Source organism: Canis lupus, chromosome 7 (genome assembly GCF_048164855.1).
Source record: "Canis lupus baileyi chromosome 7, mCanLup2.hap1, whole genome shotgun sequence".
Lineage (NCBI taxonomy): Eukaryota > Metazoa > Chordata > Mammalia > Carnivora > Canidae > Canis > Canis lupus.
The window spans coordinates 62,506,904-62,526,072 of NC_132844.1; the positions used below are offsets into that span (position 1 = coordinate 62,506,904).

Here is a 19,169-nt window from a genome sequence, read left to right on the forward strand (position 1 = left end):
ACTGGGGAGCCTGGGGTCTTGTGACTGGGAGGGGCAGCGAGAAAGGAAGGAAGCTGCAGGTCTGAGGTCCCAGCATTGGCTGTGGGGGGTGGGGTGGAGAAGGGATCAGGAGTCTTTACAGGAGCAAGTGGAGATCTGGGGTCTCGCTTATTCCTGCCCATGGTGTTGGGAGCTGGCAGGGCTGGTTTGATGGAAGATCTGAGTACCCCCCCTGCTCCTGCTAAGGAGATGTGGAAGCTGTGTAAGGGGGTGGCAATAAATGGATAAAAATTATAAAAATCCATCCGAAAGGATGAAGACAGAGCTCTGTAAACGTCTTAAAGCTAGGTAACAACTGGGTGACTTTGATGGACCAGAGAAAGGTGGGGGTGGGAGAAATAAAAAGCCAGTCAGTCATTTTTTACCTTAAAAACCCAGAGAACCTTAGAAATTGGAGACGTGGGTAGCTCCCGGCGCAGACTACAAGTGGGGGGCTGGGTTTGAGAAGCAGTCTGGCTCCTAGCTTCTCTGCCTCTCATGAGATACAGCAAGCGGGTCAGCTGCCCACATCCTTTCTCCTTTTACTCTTCATGCCCTGCAGACAACCTGCAGGTTAGTCTCCGACAAGGGTGAGTCACAGAGATGTCCACTTAGGGCACCAGGCTTAGGGCACCAGGTGCCACAGAAAGGGAAAGTGTATTCCACCTGGGGTCCCAGGGGGCGAAAACAGATGGTGGGCAGAGAGGCCCCTGTGCTTCGCTAAGGTTGGTGCCTCTAACCATCCCCCAAAGACAATGAAAAGAGTCTTTTTGGAGAAACTGAGCTTTCAAAGAGAAGAGAATATGCAGCCATGCTTGTCTTAGTCCACTTGGGCTGCTATAACAAAAATACCATAGACTTGATATGCAACATGTATTTCTTACAGTTCTGGAGTCCAGGAAGTCCAAGGCCAAGTTGCTGGCAGATTCTGTGTCTGGGGGAAACTTCTTGGTTCATATAGGGCTGTCTACTTGCTGTGTCCTCACAAGGTAGAAGGAGCCAGAGAACTCTCTGGGGCTGTTTTATAAAGATACCAATCCCAGTAGTGAGGGTTTCTCCGTCATAAGCTAGTCACCTCCAAGGCTCCCCTACAAATACCATCATCTGGTGGGGGGGGGGGGCAGTTAGGATTTCAACATAGAAATGGAGGGGCAGGAGCATAAAAGTCTGTAACAACGAGACTTGCCAAATCAATGCAGTCCATAAATCTCTGTAACACACACTGAGCATCCAAGCTTTTAACTACTGACGGGCTGCCAAGAAGCAGCAGAGGTTTCCAGAAAGTTCTGAGAAATGACAGAAGTTAGTGAAAGAAGACAGAAGATACGAAAAGGTATCTGGAGGAAACAAAATACACAAGGCTTACAAAAAACCCTCAAAAGTTAAAACTTTAATATTTCCCAAGGAAAAAAAACACCCCCCCCCAAGAAACATGTATGTTATAAAGGAATATTCAGAGAACAAATGGACCATTTTAGAAATTTTAAGATGTGATAGCATAAATAATAAATCTTCGAAAAGAAGAACTGGAATGTAACTTTGAGGAACTTTCCCAGAAAGTAGGAATAAAGACAACTAGATGAGAAACAGGAGAGAAGTGAAAGAGGCTCAGTCTGGAAAGTCTGACATTGAGAGAGTGTCAGAGAGACAAGAGACCTGCAAGGGGCAGTGCCTGGGGTCAGACCAGGGTGGTCTTGGTTGTAAAGCCCCCAGCCCAGCTTGCGACGGGAAAAGCCACTCCTCTCCAGAGCCTGCAGCCATCATGGTGGCAGTAAGGGCAGCACGGGGGGTGCACAGTGACATGGTGACAAAGGGGTGGCTAAACTTGGCAGAGCAGTAATGACATTGGACTCCCCCCCGCCCCGCCATGTGTAAAAATGCCCAGAGGTGTTGTTGAGAAGGGACGATAAAGGAGAACAATCCAGGAGGTGGGGACCAAAGGCAGGATGCTGGTTAGATGATTGGCAGACTGGCCTGGGTACAAGTGCCAGGTGGTGGGGATTTGCAAAGAGGGAGGAAGAGGCGGAAACGACAGAGAAGAACAGAACAGAGTCTGGCAGAGCATGGCTGAACAAATGAGGGATAAAGAGAGAAATATTGGGGGTCATTGGGGTCTTGGCTACAGATGGGAGGGAGAGGGGGCAGGGGAGAAGGGGGTGAGAAGGATGGAAGCAGAGGGATGAGGAGGAGGGCTAGTGGAGGAGGCGGTGGAGGGAGAAGTCACAGTGGCCCACAATGCTGGCTCAGGTGGGGGACAGCTGCTGCACCGGCCTTCGGCTCCTTGGCCCGGATGCCAACTGCGTGTGAGCAACCAGTGGGCCTGACCTTGGGAGGAGAATAGGCTGGGAAATCCTCAGCACTGGAGTAAGGGGTGTAGCCAAGGGCGTTGGGTCAAGTTCTGGGGGATTTATGCCTTTTCTTTGCAGAAAGCATGGGGTTCAGAGGCCACGGAGGAGCTCTTCGGGGGCCTGGGGGAGTTTGGCCATCCTTCTTGGACCCCAAGGCCTGGTGTCTGGGCTGAGCTGGGCGCATCAGAGACCTCCCTCTGTGTTGTACGTGTGGACTCCTTGAGGCTCTGAGATAGGGGTGAGGGGGGAGAAATACAGGAAGTGACTCAAATCCACTCTTTGACCCTATTGCCCTATCCCCACAACCCGTCCCTCCTCTGCTTGCTTGGTCCCTGTCTCAGGATCCTCTTGTCTCGCCCTGTCCCAGCACCTTTCCCCCAGCTCCACCCACCTTCCCCCTAGTGCATTCCCTCCTCCCCAGGGTGTGCCTCTCCCTTCTGTGCACACCCTCTTTCCCTCACCACTTGGGAAGGGGCTGTGCTCTGGGATGGTGACTCTGGGTAGGCCTTCTGGAAGGGCAGGTGGTGGGAGGGACTTTGTGGTTGTACAGGTCAGTGGTACGGGAGGAGGGATGAATCAGTGGGAGAGAGGCAGGGGAAGGGAAGGAGGAGAAGAAGAGTCAAGGAGAAAACAGACGGAAAAATGTGGACAAGACATCTAAGTTTGAAGAAGACAAAGGTGAGCCTTATAGTGAGCATGCACAATGTATGGACCCGTGAGGGGCTCCTGTGGACAGCTCTGTTGGGTATAACTTGTCCTGCCTCTGTGTTTAGTGGCTGATTCCCTGTCTGACTCTCTGTCCAGGGACAGAAGCTGTTCCCTGCCCCATTTTCCCCTAAGCCCAACCCAAACCCACTCACCAGACAAGCAGGGCCGATAGCACCAGGCTCTTGGCCACAAGGAAGGCACAGAGCACGGGCACCAGAGTGCTGGGGGCTGCAGAGTGGAGGGTGGAGTTTTGTGGCCTGGACAACAGCAGACAAAAAGGGGAGGAGGGGTTGGGGTGACAGCTGTCACCTGTGGGCCCCTGAGCCAGGGCTGTTGGGGTGAGGCCCCACCCTGAACTCACTGTGAAGGGGTGATGGTGGTAGAGGAAGCTGTGGTGGGAAAAGAGCTCTGGGTCTGTGATGAGACCAGTTCACTGGAAGCCTGGGTGGCCTGCATGGAGGTAGGAGCTGTCAGGGAAAGAGAAAGAACCCTAGTTAACTGGTGGGACAGCACTTCTGTTGTAGCTGGCAGGAAAGCTGGAGCAGGGACTTGGGCTGGACCCGGAGCAGAAGCCCATTCAACCCCAGGGGAAAAATACAATTTGTGAGGGTGGGACTAGGTTGTGAAGTCCTGTGGCTGAAGAGGAGACAGACTCGCAGCTCAGGTTCTATCCAGTTCTTTGGAGGTGTTCCTGGGTCCGGGAAGAGCACTGGAAGAGGAGTCAGGAGGCCTGGTCTTCCCTCCAAGCATTTCTACATGTCTGGGAGGGCATTGTCTACCTCTCAGGCTCCCTGAGTGTAGAAACAGTCACTGTCTGTAAGCGGCTCTTGTCTCTGGCATCCGTTCTCTTTCTCATACTTCTGGGGCTGTTAGGGGAAGGGGGTCCCTTGTGGGGAATTTTAAGGCTGCTTCTTCCAATTCTGTCCTTCCTGGTTATGCAGCAGAACCCTAGGTCCCTTTGCAGGCCCCACTGCCTCAATGGCCTGGGTAAATACCTTTTAGGGGACCCCCTCTTGATTTCGAAACATTGTGAGTTACCTGTTCCCCATCCCCACTGCCCTGCCTTCCCAGAAAGACCCCACACCTACAAATGCTACGAGCTCTTGAGGAAAGCTGGAGGAAGGTCATCTCTGGAAGGGTGATGGGGGTTATTAAGGAGAAAGAGGAAACAATGACTACTGGGGGTGGGTGAGGCCCAGGAGGGAAACAGAAGGAGGGTCAGCCCCAACGTTGAGACCCAGGGACTCTCAGTGTTCTCAGCTAGGTCTGCACACCCACCCAAGGTCCATGAGGGGAGCAGTCCCCCCCAAGCTGAGGAAAAGAGAGAGGAAGAGGCATGCAGGAGTGGGTACCTGATGCTGAGACACCCGATGGCCAGGAACTTCCCTGGAGAGAATCCTGGGCCAATGGACATATGGACATGACCCTGTCCCACAAAGGCACTCTCTGAGGCTGCCCGGAATGATGACCAGGAGCGACCCATACATCCAACTTGGAAGAGGTTGTCAGGACACTCGAGGAAAATTCTAGTCCTGAGCTACAGTGTGTGATCTATGGGCTGATGCTGGTCCACAAATTATTTATAGCATGCCTGCACAAGGTAAATATAGAAATCGGGAGTAAGGATCTTAAAATTTGTACATCACTTTGCTGTTACCTCAAGGTCCAAGCATGTGATTTGTAAACTGATCTGGTTGACACAGGATACAGACCAGTTTGGGTGTTGTTAAACTGTCACGGAGGGCTCCATATGGCACAAGCTGCATGAAAGCATCAGAACGGGACCACGATACCTGGAGATTAGTTGGTCGACTATAACCCAAAGGTGTATAAACACTTGAAAAGAATCATTTACATAATTGGTAAAAATTTCAATCTATCTTTTAAAAAAATTAGAGTTTGACATGATTGGCTAATGTAGAGTAGTGATTAGCTCATTCAAGTACTAATTATCAGCAAAACAAAAGTCACTGAGGTTTTTTGTTGGGAAAAGCCATCTCTTTTCTGAACGTAGCAGTAGTAATAAACCAAACGGCGATAGTGGAATGGATTTCAAAGATACTTTCCCTTCTGAAGTTATTAAGGGTTTGCATTGGCTTTATTTGAAAATGTAATCCTTCACCGTGGTAGGCAGAACAATGTCCCTGTCCCTGTCACAGGAACCTGTGAATGTCACCTAATATGGCCAAAGGGACTTTTAGAGAGGATTAAGGTTAAAGATCTTGAGGGGGAGAGATATTCCAGGTGGGTCCAATCTAATGATTAGTATTTAAAAGTAGAGAATGAGGGTGCCTGAGGGGCTCAGTCAGTGTAGCATCTGCCTTCAGTTTAGATCACGATCCTGGGGTCCTGGGATTGAGCCCCACGTTGCCCTCCCTGCTCAGTGGGGAGTCTGGTTCTCCCTCGGCTGCTCCCCCTACTTGTGCTCTCTCTATCAAATAAATAAAGTCTTAAAAAATAAAATAAAAGCAGAGAATATTTCCTAGCTGTAATCAGAGAGAAATGCAGCTCAGAAAGGGCTTCTGGCTTTCAGGACATAGGAAGAGGACCACAAGCCAAGGAATGTGGCGGCCTCTAGAAGCTGGGAAAGCTCTTAGTACATAGACCACAAGAAAACAGGACTTTGGTCCTACAGCTACAAGGAACGAAATTCTGCACAAGACCTGAATGAGCAAGAAGTGGATTCTAACAGCCTTCAGAAAGGAGAACAGCACCCTGCTGACGCCTTGATTTTAGCCCAGTGAGACCCATTCCAGACTTCTGATCTATAGAGCTGTAAAACTATAAATTTGCATGGCTTTAAGTCACTACATTTGTGGAGATCTGTTATGCCAGCAATGGGAAACTATGGCACTCATACATAGTATGAGTTTTATAGCTACAATTAATGGTGAAGTACTAAAACCCAGTGAGTTTGTTGTTGAGAGGTCCTGGCTAATGGAAAAATACATCATGAAAACAAGTGACATTTACACGTAAAACACAAAACCAAAAGTTCAAAATGAACTATTTTTTTTTTTAAAAAAGAGTATTGAATTACAAAGTTCTTAGAAGCAGTCAGTATTCACATACAAACTCTAGTGTTCTGTGGGCTTCTTGAAAAGTAACAGCTTTGTGTTCCTGAGACAGAATATCTATCTACAGTTGTCAAAACCTCCTTGAAAGATTGTACAAGAGGTGTTTGCCCCTCTTGTACTGAGTTAGTCTGTGGCAAAGAAGGGAGCTTAAATATCCCCTTCTATTGACACAGTAGCTCCAGGTAGTCAGGAACTGGCAAATGAGAAGGAAGACCAACTCCATAACAAATCAAGCTAGCAAAGTATTTTTTCACGGCAACTTGAGAAATGCACACATATTGCAAACATAGCTATTCCTTTCACTCTGTGTGCAATTTGAACAGGATGATAGGGAGGTATTCTTATGCCTCGTTTTGCTTCATTGTCAAAAAACACAACTAACCCTGAACTGAACAGAACCACGAAGATCAGTGGTGTGGGGTCCCAGTTCCATGTAGGAATATGTTCTGATGGCTGTGGCTGCTCCTTCCAAGCCTTGCTATGAAGAGGTACCAGCTAGACTGCACCACGGACTTACCAAAGTGATCAAAATTGTGAATTACATAAAGATGAATGTGTTGAATTTGAAATCATTCTCTTTATCGTGTGATAATGTGGAAACACTGCATGGTTGTTACTGCATGCCAAGTTACCATGATTACCCAGTGGGAGAGCTCCCTTGAGAATGTTTGATCTACAAAGAGGACTCTTAATGTTTGGCAAGATGGAAACCAAGTTATTACTAACTTTTTAAAGATGTGAATCACGGAGTCAGCCTTGTTTATATTACAGCCTTGAGGTTATCCCATGCAAGAGAAGAGCACAACATATTTTTCAATGGCAAATAAAATCTAAGGGTGAAAACAAAAGAGGCTTAGAAGAAGTTTCCATAGGTTGCATGTTCTAATTTGGTAACAGTTATCAACAAAACAGGTGATGATCTTATATTGCATATCTGCAAAAGTACTTATAGAAAAACCTTAATACTTTGATAGAATATTATGAATTTCATTTTCTGCCAAAAGAAGATATGTGATAGGAATTTCATAGATTCAGAATCCATTTTTTCATCAAAAGATATTTTAAATATAAACTACCTTTATAAGATAAATTTTGGAACTAGATGAAGGATTAAGGATGCATTTTGAAAATACAGTATCACTCACTCCCTTTTGTAGAAATTAAACCTAAAAATATTGAGCTTGTGGAAATTGATATAAAATTCCTTCTTGGATTTCTGTCAACATAACTGTGAGACCAGTTTTCTATTATAAGTGTTACTAAAACAAAGCATTAAAACAATTTTTAAGGTATTTTCTCTGAAGAGTTATGACGTCTTAATGCTATTCAGATTAGGTAAGTTAAGCAAGAAGAATGCTCACTTGTCACATTAAAATCCTTAAATGTGGATCTACAGGGTGTTTGTTCAAAGTGTGGATGGCACTTAATATGGGAAATTGATACTTTACTTCTAAGTTTCTGCTCAGTTATGATTGAGGCACTTTGGTGTTTCAGCTCTAATGGTAAGCAACTATATCCATCACCCACATGCATACTTGCAATGAACCAGAGTACTGTTTTTATAACTGAACTTTTTTCCTTATGTATGTTCTGATTGTCTTTGTTGAAATGTAATTTTATGTCTGTAAAATTGAATAAGCATTTTGGGCTAGTACTTTGTTTTGTATTTTTCTCATTTTATTTTTCTAGTAATTAATTTTTATTGTATTTTATTTTAAAAAAGTCATTGATGGATTGGAGATGTTTTGAAAAGGTCCTCCACCACTACTAGTCTGCTTGGGCTGCTATAACAAAGTGCCACAGATGGGGTGGCTTAGAAACAACAGAAATTTATTTCTTCAGTTCTGGAAGCTAGAAGTCTGAGATTAGGGTACTGTGGGGTTCTGGTGAATTCTCTACCTAGGTTGTCTTTCTGCATGATGGAAAGAAGGGGAGGGAGCTCACTGGAGATCCCTTTTGGAAGGGCACTAATTCCTCTCATAGGGGCCCCACCCTCATGACCTCATCACCTCCCTGTGGCCCCACCTCCAAATACCATCACTTTGGGGGTTAGGATTTCAAACTTGATTTTGTGGGAGACATAAACATTCAGTCCACTGTAAGCACAGATACTCGGAGAAGATCTGATTCAGACTCAGGTTGGCACACTTGTTTGTAAAGGGCCAGAGAGTGATTACTTCAGGCTTGTGGGCCATATGGCTTCTGTCAGAACTATTCAACTTTGCTCCTGTAGCATGAAAACAGTCTTAGATAATAGGTAAACAAATGAGCATGGCTCTGTTCCCAAAAAAACTTTCATTTATGGACACCGGAATTTGAATTTCCTATAATTCTCATGTCACAAAATACTATGTTTCTTTTACTTTTTCCCCACCATCTAAAAACCATCCTTGGCTCTCAGACTAGTCTGCTGATGACTGATCCAGGCCAGGAAGAATGGACAGACCAATATTCTATCAACATAGTGGGGGGTGGTTTGTGGCCAGTGGCCAGACATTTACTGAGTACCTACTACGTTCCAGGTACAGGTGCCTTCTCTAAAAATGCTGGGAAGTCTTGGACTCCCCTGTGGCCAGGTCATAGGAGCTCAGGCTGGTCAGCATGCTCAAATGATCTGTTTGAGCACCTTTAGGAAGCTTGTAAATCATCAAGATGGACTGTGAATGCGGTGGGTGCATGTGTGTGCACCTGTTTCCAACAGCCTTCCCAGGAGGACTGGATGGGGGAAGGGTGGCCTGGCTTCTATGACTAGGAAACTTGGGAGGGAGCTAGGGGACCCCATGGGAAAGGGCTTACCTGGAGACACTGCCAGATAGAATCTTACAGACTTAGAGACAGAGTTGCTGGAAGCATGGTAGATTCTACACCAGTAGTATCCCGAGTCTTCCTCCTTCAGACCAATCATGGTGACGATGAAGAGGCCGGTGCTAGGGTTGTCCCAGATTGAGAATCGAGAGGCTTGAACCAGCTTGTGGGGACTGGAGCTGCTGACTAACCTGGTGCACTTGAACGGCGACACCTCCTTACACCAGCCCTTCCTTTGGTAGGGCCAGCCTTTGGGGGTGTACCGGCATGTCACTGAAAGTGTCTGCCCTGCCACTCGATGAAGATGCTGAGCCTCTGGTAGTGCCCATGAACCTGAAGAGAGGGCTGCAAGTCAGGGCCACACCAGGACCAGCTCCACCAGCAGTCATAGAGCATTTGCTCCATGTCCCACTGTCCCATAGTCCCTATAGCACACTCTCCTTTCCACCCCATGCTATTCCCTTCCTCCTTACCTGGGATCAGCAGTGGCAGCAGCAGCAGTGGCAGGAGCGAGGCTTTCCAGACCATCCAGTCCTTTCCCTGTGTGCTGGCAGCAGGGGACATAGGGGACACAGGGGAAAGGGAACCGGGAGCTGGTCTGACTCTGCTCAGCTCTTCCAGCCTTCTAAGATGAACAAAATGGGAAAGGCCAAGGCCAGCCTGGGGAGTGGGAGACTTGGGGAGGGTTGGCCACGGGCAGAGGGAAGCGGGGACCTCCAGGGACAAGCGTGAGTCTGGATGTGGAGGCAACAGCCCTGCTTGGCACATAGATCCTGGGTCTTCCCTTCTGCCTTGGGGGAGGAGCTGGGATGGCCAGGAGGAAACTGTGGTCAAATAACAGGCTTCCCACCGGCCTTTCTCTCTGCACTGCCTCTTCTTTGCAGGACCCGGACTTTGCCCCCTGCTCCAGGGAAAGCCACGCTGAAGGTGAGTGTCAAGCTCAGGAGCACTTAGAGGTCTGAGCAAGAACTCCAAACCTCACTGCCCCTAGGAGTGGTCAGAAACCTCACGCTTAGTCCTGCCTCGTAAGTCAGTGACGTGTTTCCACCCTGGGAGGTTTTATGGGTGCTGGAGGAGAGAAGAAAACAGGTGGAGTTTCAGTACCAGTAAGAAAGTGCAGGGAGTGTTCCTCGCAAAGGCGGGGAAAGTGGGGCTGGTGGCAAAAAATGGGTCAATGGGAGGGTGCGGTGGGTGGAGCACAGGAGCCTGGACCACCGATCACCTCTAAATCCTCAATCCTACCACCTGTGAGCACTAGCGCTCTAGTTGCATAACTGATACATAAACACATGCAGGACTCCAGCATCTATTTAGTGAATGTTAGCACTTTAAAAAAATGATGCGACTTACAAAGATATTTTATATGAAGCAAACAAACAAATGTTAGAAAGAATGAGAGAGAGAGAGAGAAGAGGACTCCTGGCCTTGGGCTAACATGTAATTCACATGCGGCCACCAAGGGCTCTGACAGGCTGGCCCCTGCCCCAGGGAGTTCTGCACAGAGCTCAAGATTGAAGAGGAACTTTGAATCTATTGAGGGTATTGGTTGCAGGTCCCCTGTTGCCCCCCACCCCCCAGACTCCTGCTCCCCACTCCACCTGGGTGCAGAGCCCTGCTCCTTGCAGTGGCAATGAGCAGAGACTAGGGATAAGGGCAAAGGGACAGACAAGAAGAGGATGGGCACAGGAGGTCATGGGCTCTCTTGCCTAGGAACTAGGTGTATTCACGTATGCGCTCTCCTAATGAATCCCACAGTAGGTTTGGGAGGAAGGTGTTGCTTTTTATTTTTTTTCCCCTCCCACACGGGGGAACTGAGGCCCAGATCTGTTAGTGATCTACTCAAAGTCACACGGTAACATGAAGATGTAACCAGACCAGCTTCCTGACCTCTGATGAGGCCATTCTGCCAAAGCCTGGCCCACAGACAAGGCAGGAAACCAAACTACACTGGTTTGGTTGCTGCAGAGGCGAGCTCCTAGCAGTTTGTTTCCTGGCCTTGAGCCGGACTCTGTCTGTGTTTCCTCTCCGAACCTAATTACAGACAAAATGCAGGGGGTGGGGGGCACCCTTCTGAGGGAGAGGGAAGAGACTCTGGCTCCGGCTGACATAAATGTGTGAGGGTGTGCAGCAAATGTTTCCCACGCTGATTTCCTCTTTGTCTGGTTGTTGCTGACCACTGGGAAGGGACACCTCCTCCCTGCAGCTCCGCAAGATCACTCTTGGCCCACATTCCACTATCTCTATGTCCCTCCTGCTTGGAGTTGGCTCTGAGTTGTTCTCTGCTGAGTCAAAATGGGTCTGTGGTGCCCAGGGTACAGGAAGTTTTTGAGCAAACTCCTAAACCTCTAAAAGTCTGAGTTTCCTCCTTTCTTAAATAGATAATAATGGATCATTAATATGATTATTCTGGGAATAAATGAGTAAACCCTTCCAAACATTCACAGGAGTGCCTGTTACATGGTATCTCTTCAATGAATGTCTCTCATCGTTAAGAATCAACATCCACAATATCATGTGTACTTGACTTCTAATTATATATGTAGACATGGAATAGCAGTACAGCAAACTTCTCAAAGGAAATAAAAATAGAAGTTATGTCATTTAGAGTAGAACTTTCTAATCATGGCCCTGGTGCCAGAAACTATGTAGGGAAAAATGCTCAGTCGTTTTATATACAGATTAATATTTGGGCATGATAAAAAGATATGATAAAAAAGTTTAAAAGCAAACCACAGCTGCAAATTAAGGTTTCCTTCCTATTTGGCAGTTATTCTATTTCATATAAAAAAACAAGTCTTTTAAATAATAAGAGAAAATGAATATTTCAATAGGAAAAGGGAGTGGGATTATGAACAGGTACTTTTCTACAGAAGAAATACAAATGAATAATTTTAAGGAAAACACATCCAAAGTGGATATTTTCAAAATAAATACAAAACCACTCTTCTCATCAGATTGACGAAAGTTAAGAGAAAATGATGATAACCAGGATTGGGGAGATTTTAGGGAAAGACAATCACATATTCTGCTCAGTAAACATATTGATAACTGCCTTTCTGAAAGAGTGTAGTCAGATTAATCCAAATCTGCTTTAAAAAAGCGATCACCTTTGACTCAGGAGTTCTAAATATAGGAATTGAAAAAGGGTATGGTGGCTTTTGCAGTATTATGTGTTTTAAAATTTCATCAGAATCACACATATACATATTTTCAAAACTTGTAGCTCCAAAAATTGTACGTTATAATGTCACATTAATAAAAAAGTAGCAGTTCTATGCCTCAACATTCTACACCCCAGCTCTCTTTCTCCCTAGGGAGTCACTTTTTTTTTTTTAAAGATTTACTTATTTATTTGACAGAGAGAGAGAAAGCAAGCATGTGTGGGCTTGAGGGGGGTATAGAGGTAGAGGGAGAGAATCTCAAGCAGACTCCCCACTGAGTGCAAAGCTGGCTGTGCAATCCCACTACCCTGAGCCTAAATCAAGAGTAGGATGCTCAACTGACTGAGTCAACCAGCAGCCCCTCTAGGAGGGAGTTTTTATACTTATTGTGGATTTTTTATACTTATTGTGATACCAATATTTCTCTATTAGATGTGTAGGTATTATCCATGAAATGTGCCCTATGGAAGATGAAGTTTTCTCTCTTTCCCATCATGCTCTTGCCTATCCCTTCCTCCACCTTTATTCTCCCAACAGTCAAATAGAGTTACTGATAAAATTAATTTTTAGATTTTATACTTCCTGCCATGTATATGTATTTTCCATAGTCCAGTCATGTCGTTCATAATGATTACATTTCCTTTGTGGTACAGCTTTACATTTTTCACGAAGTTATTAATTGCCTTAATTTTAAAATTTATTTTATATTCTAGGCACCATCATTAATTCATCCTTAAACTCTATCCCCAAATGTAAAATTCACCTTAGTATGTTTGAACCTATCAGTTCATCAGCTGGCTTTGTTCCTCTAGCCCATCCCCAGATGGTCTAATGTCTTCCTGCCCCAGTCTGGACTAGCTTCCCCCTAGGCTTTTAGCACAGTTGCCTCCCTGACATATCCCTTGGCCTTTTCCTTGGGAATGCCCTTGGGAATGCCCTTGGCCCCATCCAGTGTTGAAAGTGCTCTCTCTTTCTCAGCCCCATGTCTAATTCTTTCTTTGTTTGCTCTCTTTTTTTAGGGTAAAGTTTGGCAAACTACAGCCTTTGAGTGAAATCTAACTCATCACCTGAATTTGTAAGTAAAGTAAATGCAGACATGCCCCTTCATCTATGTGTTATCTAGGGAACCTGTCATGCTGTAATGACAGCTGACGAATTATGACAGAAATCCTCTGGTCCATAAGTACAGGATATTTACAATGTGGCCCTCAACAGCAAATGTTTGCTGACTTGAGAGATGGAAGATGACAAAGAATGGAGAAGCAGCCACTGGGGAAATGGTGTCTCTGAAGGAGAGGCCAGAAGAATGAGAACACAAGGAATAAATGTAGGCTTAGTGGGAGAATTTCTTAAGTGCTGGATAACAAATGTGATTCTCTGTTAATAATTGCTAGAAGAGGTACAAACTATCTTACAGCATGGGCCAGATTTTGCTGGAGTAAGAAACAACCCCAGTTCAGTGGGTTCACACAAAAAATGTTTTTCCTTGCTCCTGTGAAGCCCATGTGCCCAGATGACTGTCCAGGGTGGGAGTCCGTTGTGGGTTGGTTCAGCATCTGAGGTACATTGACTTTGTGGATGTGCACATCAACATGTGCTGCTCTGGTCATCAAGACAGGGAAGAGAGTGGTGGAAAGTGGAGTTCTAGCTCTTCAATGGCTCTGCGGGAAGTGAGACACATCACTTCCACACATTGCACTAGCCAGACAGGTTGCCAAGGAGCTGCAAAATGTGAACCTTCCATTTCTCAAGGGGGAAACCAAATACTGGTCAGCAATCAGATGCCTGTCATATTTCTGTAAGAAAAATCCTGCAAGCTTCAGAGCTAGAAGGAAGAGAAAGTTACTTCCGGAGGAATGAAAAACTAGTTTCATTGATTTCAGAGCTTCCTGTTGCAACACCAGATGTCAGAAGACAAGGAATTGGTTTCTGTTGAGAACAAAGGGAAGCTTTGTCACTCATGACTTTTATGTCTCTCCTGACTGTGTGGGGAAAACCAGACGGTGTTACACATGGTGATAACCAACATCCTTCTTGTAAAAAAGTGATTTGAATATTGGCTTCAGGTCACTGATAGTTAATTTTTAAAAAAGAGCCAACAAATGGTGGTGGGAAGCACTGAGACAAATCCAAAGAAAGAAAGGTTTAAATAATTATGGCATCCTGGTGATAAAGCTGACCAAAAATGATGTCATTGTAAAATCATATTTTGTAATCGCTTGTTTTTTGTGAATATACGTGCAATTAATTTTTGTATGTAGATCTTACATCTAGCTAAGTTAATAATTTATTATTTCTAATTATTTGATTTACATCAGTGTAATTAAGTGTAAATTTAAAATATGCATATCGCATTAAATATTTTTTAAGAATATATTTACATTTAAGTGTGTGTGTGTATATATATATGCATATATACATATATATATATATAAAACAGAACATAAGCACATAGTGAAAAACAAGACTGTCTATCCAGAAAGGTGAAAAAATTTAAATATGATGAAATGAATAAATATGCTTTTGGAAAAAGATTTTTAAAAGGAAATACTTCTATGTGCCTTAGCAATGACAAACTAGTTGAAGTCACTAATATGAAATGTGCTGGGGTTCCTGACTGGCTCAGTTGGTGGAGCATGTGCAACTCTGGATCTCGGGATCATGAGTTTGAGTCCCATGTTGGGTGTAGAGATTACTTAAAAATAAATCTTTAAAAAAAAACTTAAAAAACACCAGATATGAAATCTATTAGAAAACATATGAATGAACGAATGAATGAATGAATGAATGAATGCAATTCTATAATCACAAAAAGTAAAAATCCTGATTGGAGGACATACTAGTTTCCTAGGGCTACTGTTGTGAATCACCACAAACTGGTTACTTAAGGGAAATGGAGACAGGAAGTCTGACATCAAGGTGTTGTTAGGGCCACATTCCCTCCAGAGGTTTTAGGGAAGGATCCTTCCTTGTTTCTTTCAGCTGCTGCTGGCTGTTGGCATTCTTCCACAGGTGGTTCCATCATTCCCATCTCTGCCTCCATAGTCACATTGCTTGCTCTGTGTGAAACCCTATCTAATTGCCTCGGCCTCTCTCTCCTATAAGGAGGCAGGTGGTTGCATTCAAGACCCACAAGAGAATCCAAGATAAAAGCCATTTCTCAAGATCTTTAATTATCACATATTTTGCAATATAGAAGGGCAATACTCATAGGTTCTAAGGGATGAGGAAGGGGGCCATCTCTTCTGCCTTCCAGAAATAAATTTCTTTTTCTTTTTCTTTTTTTTTTTTTAGAGGAAAGTGTAAGTTAGAACTAGGTCAAGATTTGAAATCATCAGCTGGACAGCTAACCATGGACAATACTTGAATGGGTGTTTAAAAATCTACCTAGGAATCAGCCTAGGTGCTGATTTAGGTGTGAGTCCCAACATATTTGCAAGAGACGAATGGTGCTCATCAAATCTGAGCTATTACAAAGGAGCAAAAAAGTGAAATGCTTCCTGGCAGGTTATAACAAGATAAAGAGAAAGCTTAAATTCTTGTTAAATCTTGACCAAAAAAAAAAAAAAAAAAGGGTTAAAATAAAAAGATGTGTATAGCAAATTAGAAGAGTATATGGAAAGAATAATATATCATGACTAAATCACTTGTATTATGTGAATACAAATGTGTTTGGCTATCAAAGTTAGGTCAATGCTTGATTCTATTTGGTAAATCAAAGGAGAAAATTATATGAAGATATTGATCAATTGCAGAAAGGCATTTGATAAAATTCAACATCCATTCTAGACAAAAATTTTCCTGTTCTATAAATAGGAAATTGCTTTTCTAATAAAGAAATGACTTATTGAATTAATCAGCTAACATCACACTAGTGAGGAATCATGTTAAATGCTGGGATCAAGATAAAAATGCTCAATGACAAAAGTATTGTCGAAGTGTTTATGCACCAGCAAATGTAATTGCCCAGGAAAATAAAATTGGACGCATAAACTTTAAATAATAGGTCAAATTACTATGATTTTCTGGTTGTGTAGTTATGTACTTGAAAAACTCAAGGATACTAGCTGAAAAACCCATACAAACAAAAGGAGAGTTGTCAAAGAGAAACCAGAGCCTGGCAGTAGTTTAAGTGATAAAAAGATTTTTATTTAGGAACTACTGCAGTAAGGGGAAGAGAGACCTCAGTACAGAAGTGGGCTCAATTCGGAATATAGCACGGACCAGTGGGAATTTACGGCCAGGGAGCAGGTGGGGGTCAGTGGATGCAAAATTATTGAGAAGAAGTATCGGGATTAAGGAGCGCAAGGGCTGTTCTGGCTAAACCCACTCGACTTAACAGGATTTTTGATGAGGACTGGCCGGGGTGGCCAGACATCACTTAGAGGTGGCGGAGGATAAGGAACTCTGTCATATACTAATATTGAGGATATCCATGTCTTCACCTGATGGTGGGCTGCATCTCCTACACCTGAGCCCTGGGAGGACACAGAATTCATGCTGAGCTTTATAAGGAGCGTAGAACAGTATAAAGAGGAGGGTTCTTGCCAAAAACTGTACTTTACAAGGAAGTCCATCGATGGGCCTAGGAGAAGGTTCAGGAGCTTGACCAACATTTGATCAAGCAAAGACTATTTTCTCAGGGTTTGTTCATTCATTCACATGTACATGAGCCTACCATTCCAGTTGCAGGGAGTAGATTGAGACAGCATGCAGTCATGCAGCTTATACTCAGAGGAGAGTGTTTGGCGGGATGGAGAAAGTGGAGGGGAGAGAGAAAATTAATATACAAGTAAATAAATAGAAATAAAGTTATAGTAAGAGTAAGCACCATGCTGAAAATCATAAGATAGCCGATATTTAATTAAACATTTAAAATAATTAGCAATCTCTTACAACATCAGTAACCATTTTAGACACAGAAACATTTGGTAGAATTTGCCAGTGAGAGCATCTGGGTGTCTAGCTTCAAGAGAGGCTGAGAAATGGGTATTTAGTAAGACAAAATGCCACAAATATTTAAGAAAGAAACAATAAGTAAATAAATTTAAACTCTTTAAGAAAATAGACAACACATCCCAACTCATTTTATAAGGCCAGAGTTACTTTGATACAAAAAACAGAGAAGGAAATTAGAAGACAGAAAAATGACCAACCAGTCATTTTTCTGACCACGTGTATCCTGAGCAAAATATTAGCATACTGCGCTCGACAATATCTACAAAGGATAACATGCCCGGGTTTTGTGGCGCAGTGGCCTGGTGGTGTCTTGGGGGTGGCGGGGCTGGATGACAGCAGGTGGGGCACTGGCCCCTTGTGCAGGGACCAGAGGGGACCTCACACCTGAACAGATGGCAGCCTTAGGGGGCAAAGGAGGAAGAGAGAAAGGGAAAGCCCGACCTGGTAGGAAGCTAAACACGCCAGAGTGTCAGTCTCTTATTCTTCCAGCACCAGACTTGTCTTAATGGTTTCACTGACAAGGGATACATGCGCTTGTAATAAGGGCATGTTCATTTCTTTAAATGTCTGATCAAGGTGCCCCGCCCCCCCCACATATTTTTAAACCATTATTGTGGTCAAGAAGGGAAAAAATAGAAAAATCCTTTTTTTTAAAAGATTTAATTTATTTATTCATGAGGGACACACAGAGAGAAGCAGAGACACAGGCAGAGGGAGAAGCAGGCCCCATGCAGGGAGCCCGATGTAGGACTCAATCCCAGACCCCATGATCACGCCCTGTGCCAAAGGCAGACACTCAACCATTGAGCCACCCAGGCATCCCTCTTTTTTTTTTTTAAGATTTTATTTATTTATTCATGAGAGACAGAGAGAGGTAGAGACACAGGCAGAGGGAGAAGCAGGCTCCCTGTGGGGAGCTTGTTGAGGGACTTGATCCCAGGACCCTAGGCTCATGACCTGAGCCAAAGGCAGACACTCAACCACTGAGCCACTTAGGCGTCCCTAGAAAGTTTCTATAATTAAGAAAAAACCCTCAAAGTACTTGTACTTTCCTCTCTTGTAGAATATTGTAAAACTTTGATAAATATGACATTTGAATCAATGGAGTGAGAGTCTCATGTCTGTCCCAAATTTGTGCCAGACTGGAGTTATAAAAGGTTTTCAGACACATGATTTCCTTTGTTACCAAACCCTTCAGGCCTTTTGCTGTTTCTGGAATCCTTGCCTTCTCCTACTAGAAGACAAGAGTCATCCACCAGCCTCCCCTCATGTGGCATTTTCACCCGCAGGGTAGGCTGTACACCCTGTACCTGGCCCCTGGAGGAGACAGAATTAAAGCAGGGCTTTCAAAAATGTGGAGGAGTGATTGGTCTGATCCTGAGTGTGTATGCATGTGTGTGTGTGTGTGTGTGTGTGTGTGTGTGTGTGTTTGGAGGCCAGGAGTGGTCAGAGCGGTTGGGAAAGAAATAGCTCAGATCCACTCAACTCTCAGACATCTGGCCCCAAACCTATGCAGGGGACCCAGACCAGAGAGCCCCAGGCAGGAAGACCCAGGGAAAGTGCACCTCAGGGAAGGCCATTAGAGGGGACTCATGGGTGGCTCAGTGGTTGAGCGTCTGCCTTTGGCTCAGGGCATGATCCCAGGGTCCTGGGATTGAGTCCCACTCTGGGCTCTCTGCAGGGAGCCTGCTTCTCCCTCCCCTTCTCCCTCTGCTTCTGTCTCTGCCTTTCGTGTCTCTCATGAACAAATAAATAAAATCTTTTAAAAAAAAGTGAACTAGAGTTATTGACCTTATGGGTTCAATGGGAGAAAAGGTATAATTTCCTATTTTATGGTCAGGGAAATGGAGTCCCCTCTGTCCCCACAGCTATGCTGATGAGAGGGAGGAGGAGGCAGGTAGAGCTGCCCTTCCTTACCCCTCCTGGGGCTACTGTGGTTTGAGCTTCTCCCAGTTTCTTCTCACGTCTTGAATCCTGGTTTGGAGGAAGAAGGCAGGTACTCCCTACATGGTCAACAGAGTGGGATTCCAGAGGTACCAGGGACCACCCACAGCTATTTCCTTTACTAGGGCCACAGATGGTGCCATTCCCTG

At 44.7% G+C, this 19,169-nt stretch overlaps 1 protein-coding gene across 1 annotated transcript; it reads right to left on the reverse strand.

Annotated features, from left to right (window-relative positions):
• Positions 1-2,424: 2,424 nt before the first annotated feature.
• On the reverse strand, positions 2,425-9,973 carry LOC140637048 (natural cytotoxicity triggering receptor 2-like). The gene is made up of 5 exons (XM_072833087.1): positions 9,430-9,973; positions 8,948-9,289; positions 3,436-3,541; positions 3,227-3,331; positions 2,425-2,593 (listed from the first exon to the last, which is right to left on the reverse strand). Coding segments are annotated over exons 1-5 (849 nt in total). The 5' UTR covers positions 9,725-9,973; the 3' UTR covers positions 2,425-2,592.
• Between the last annotated feature and the right edge of the window lie 9,196 nt (positions 9,974-19,169).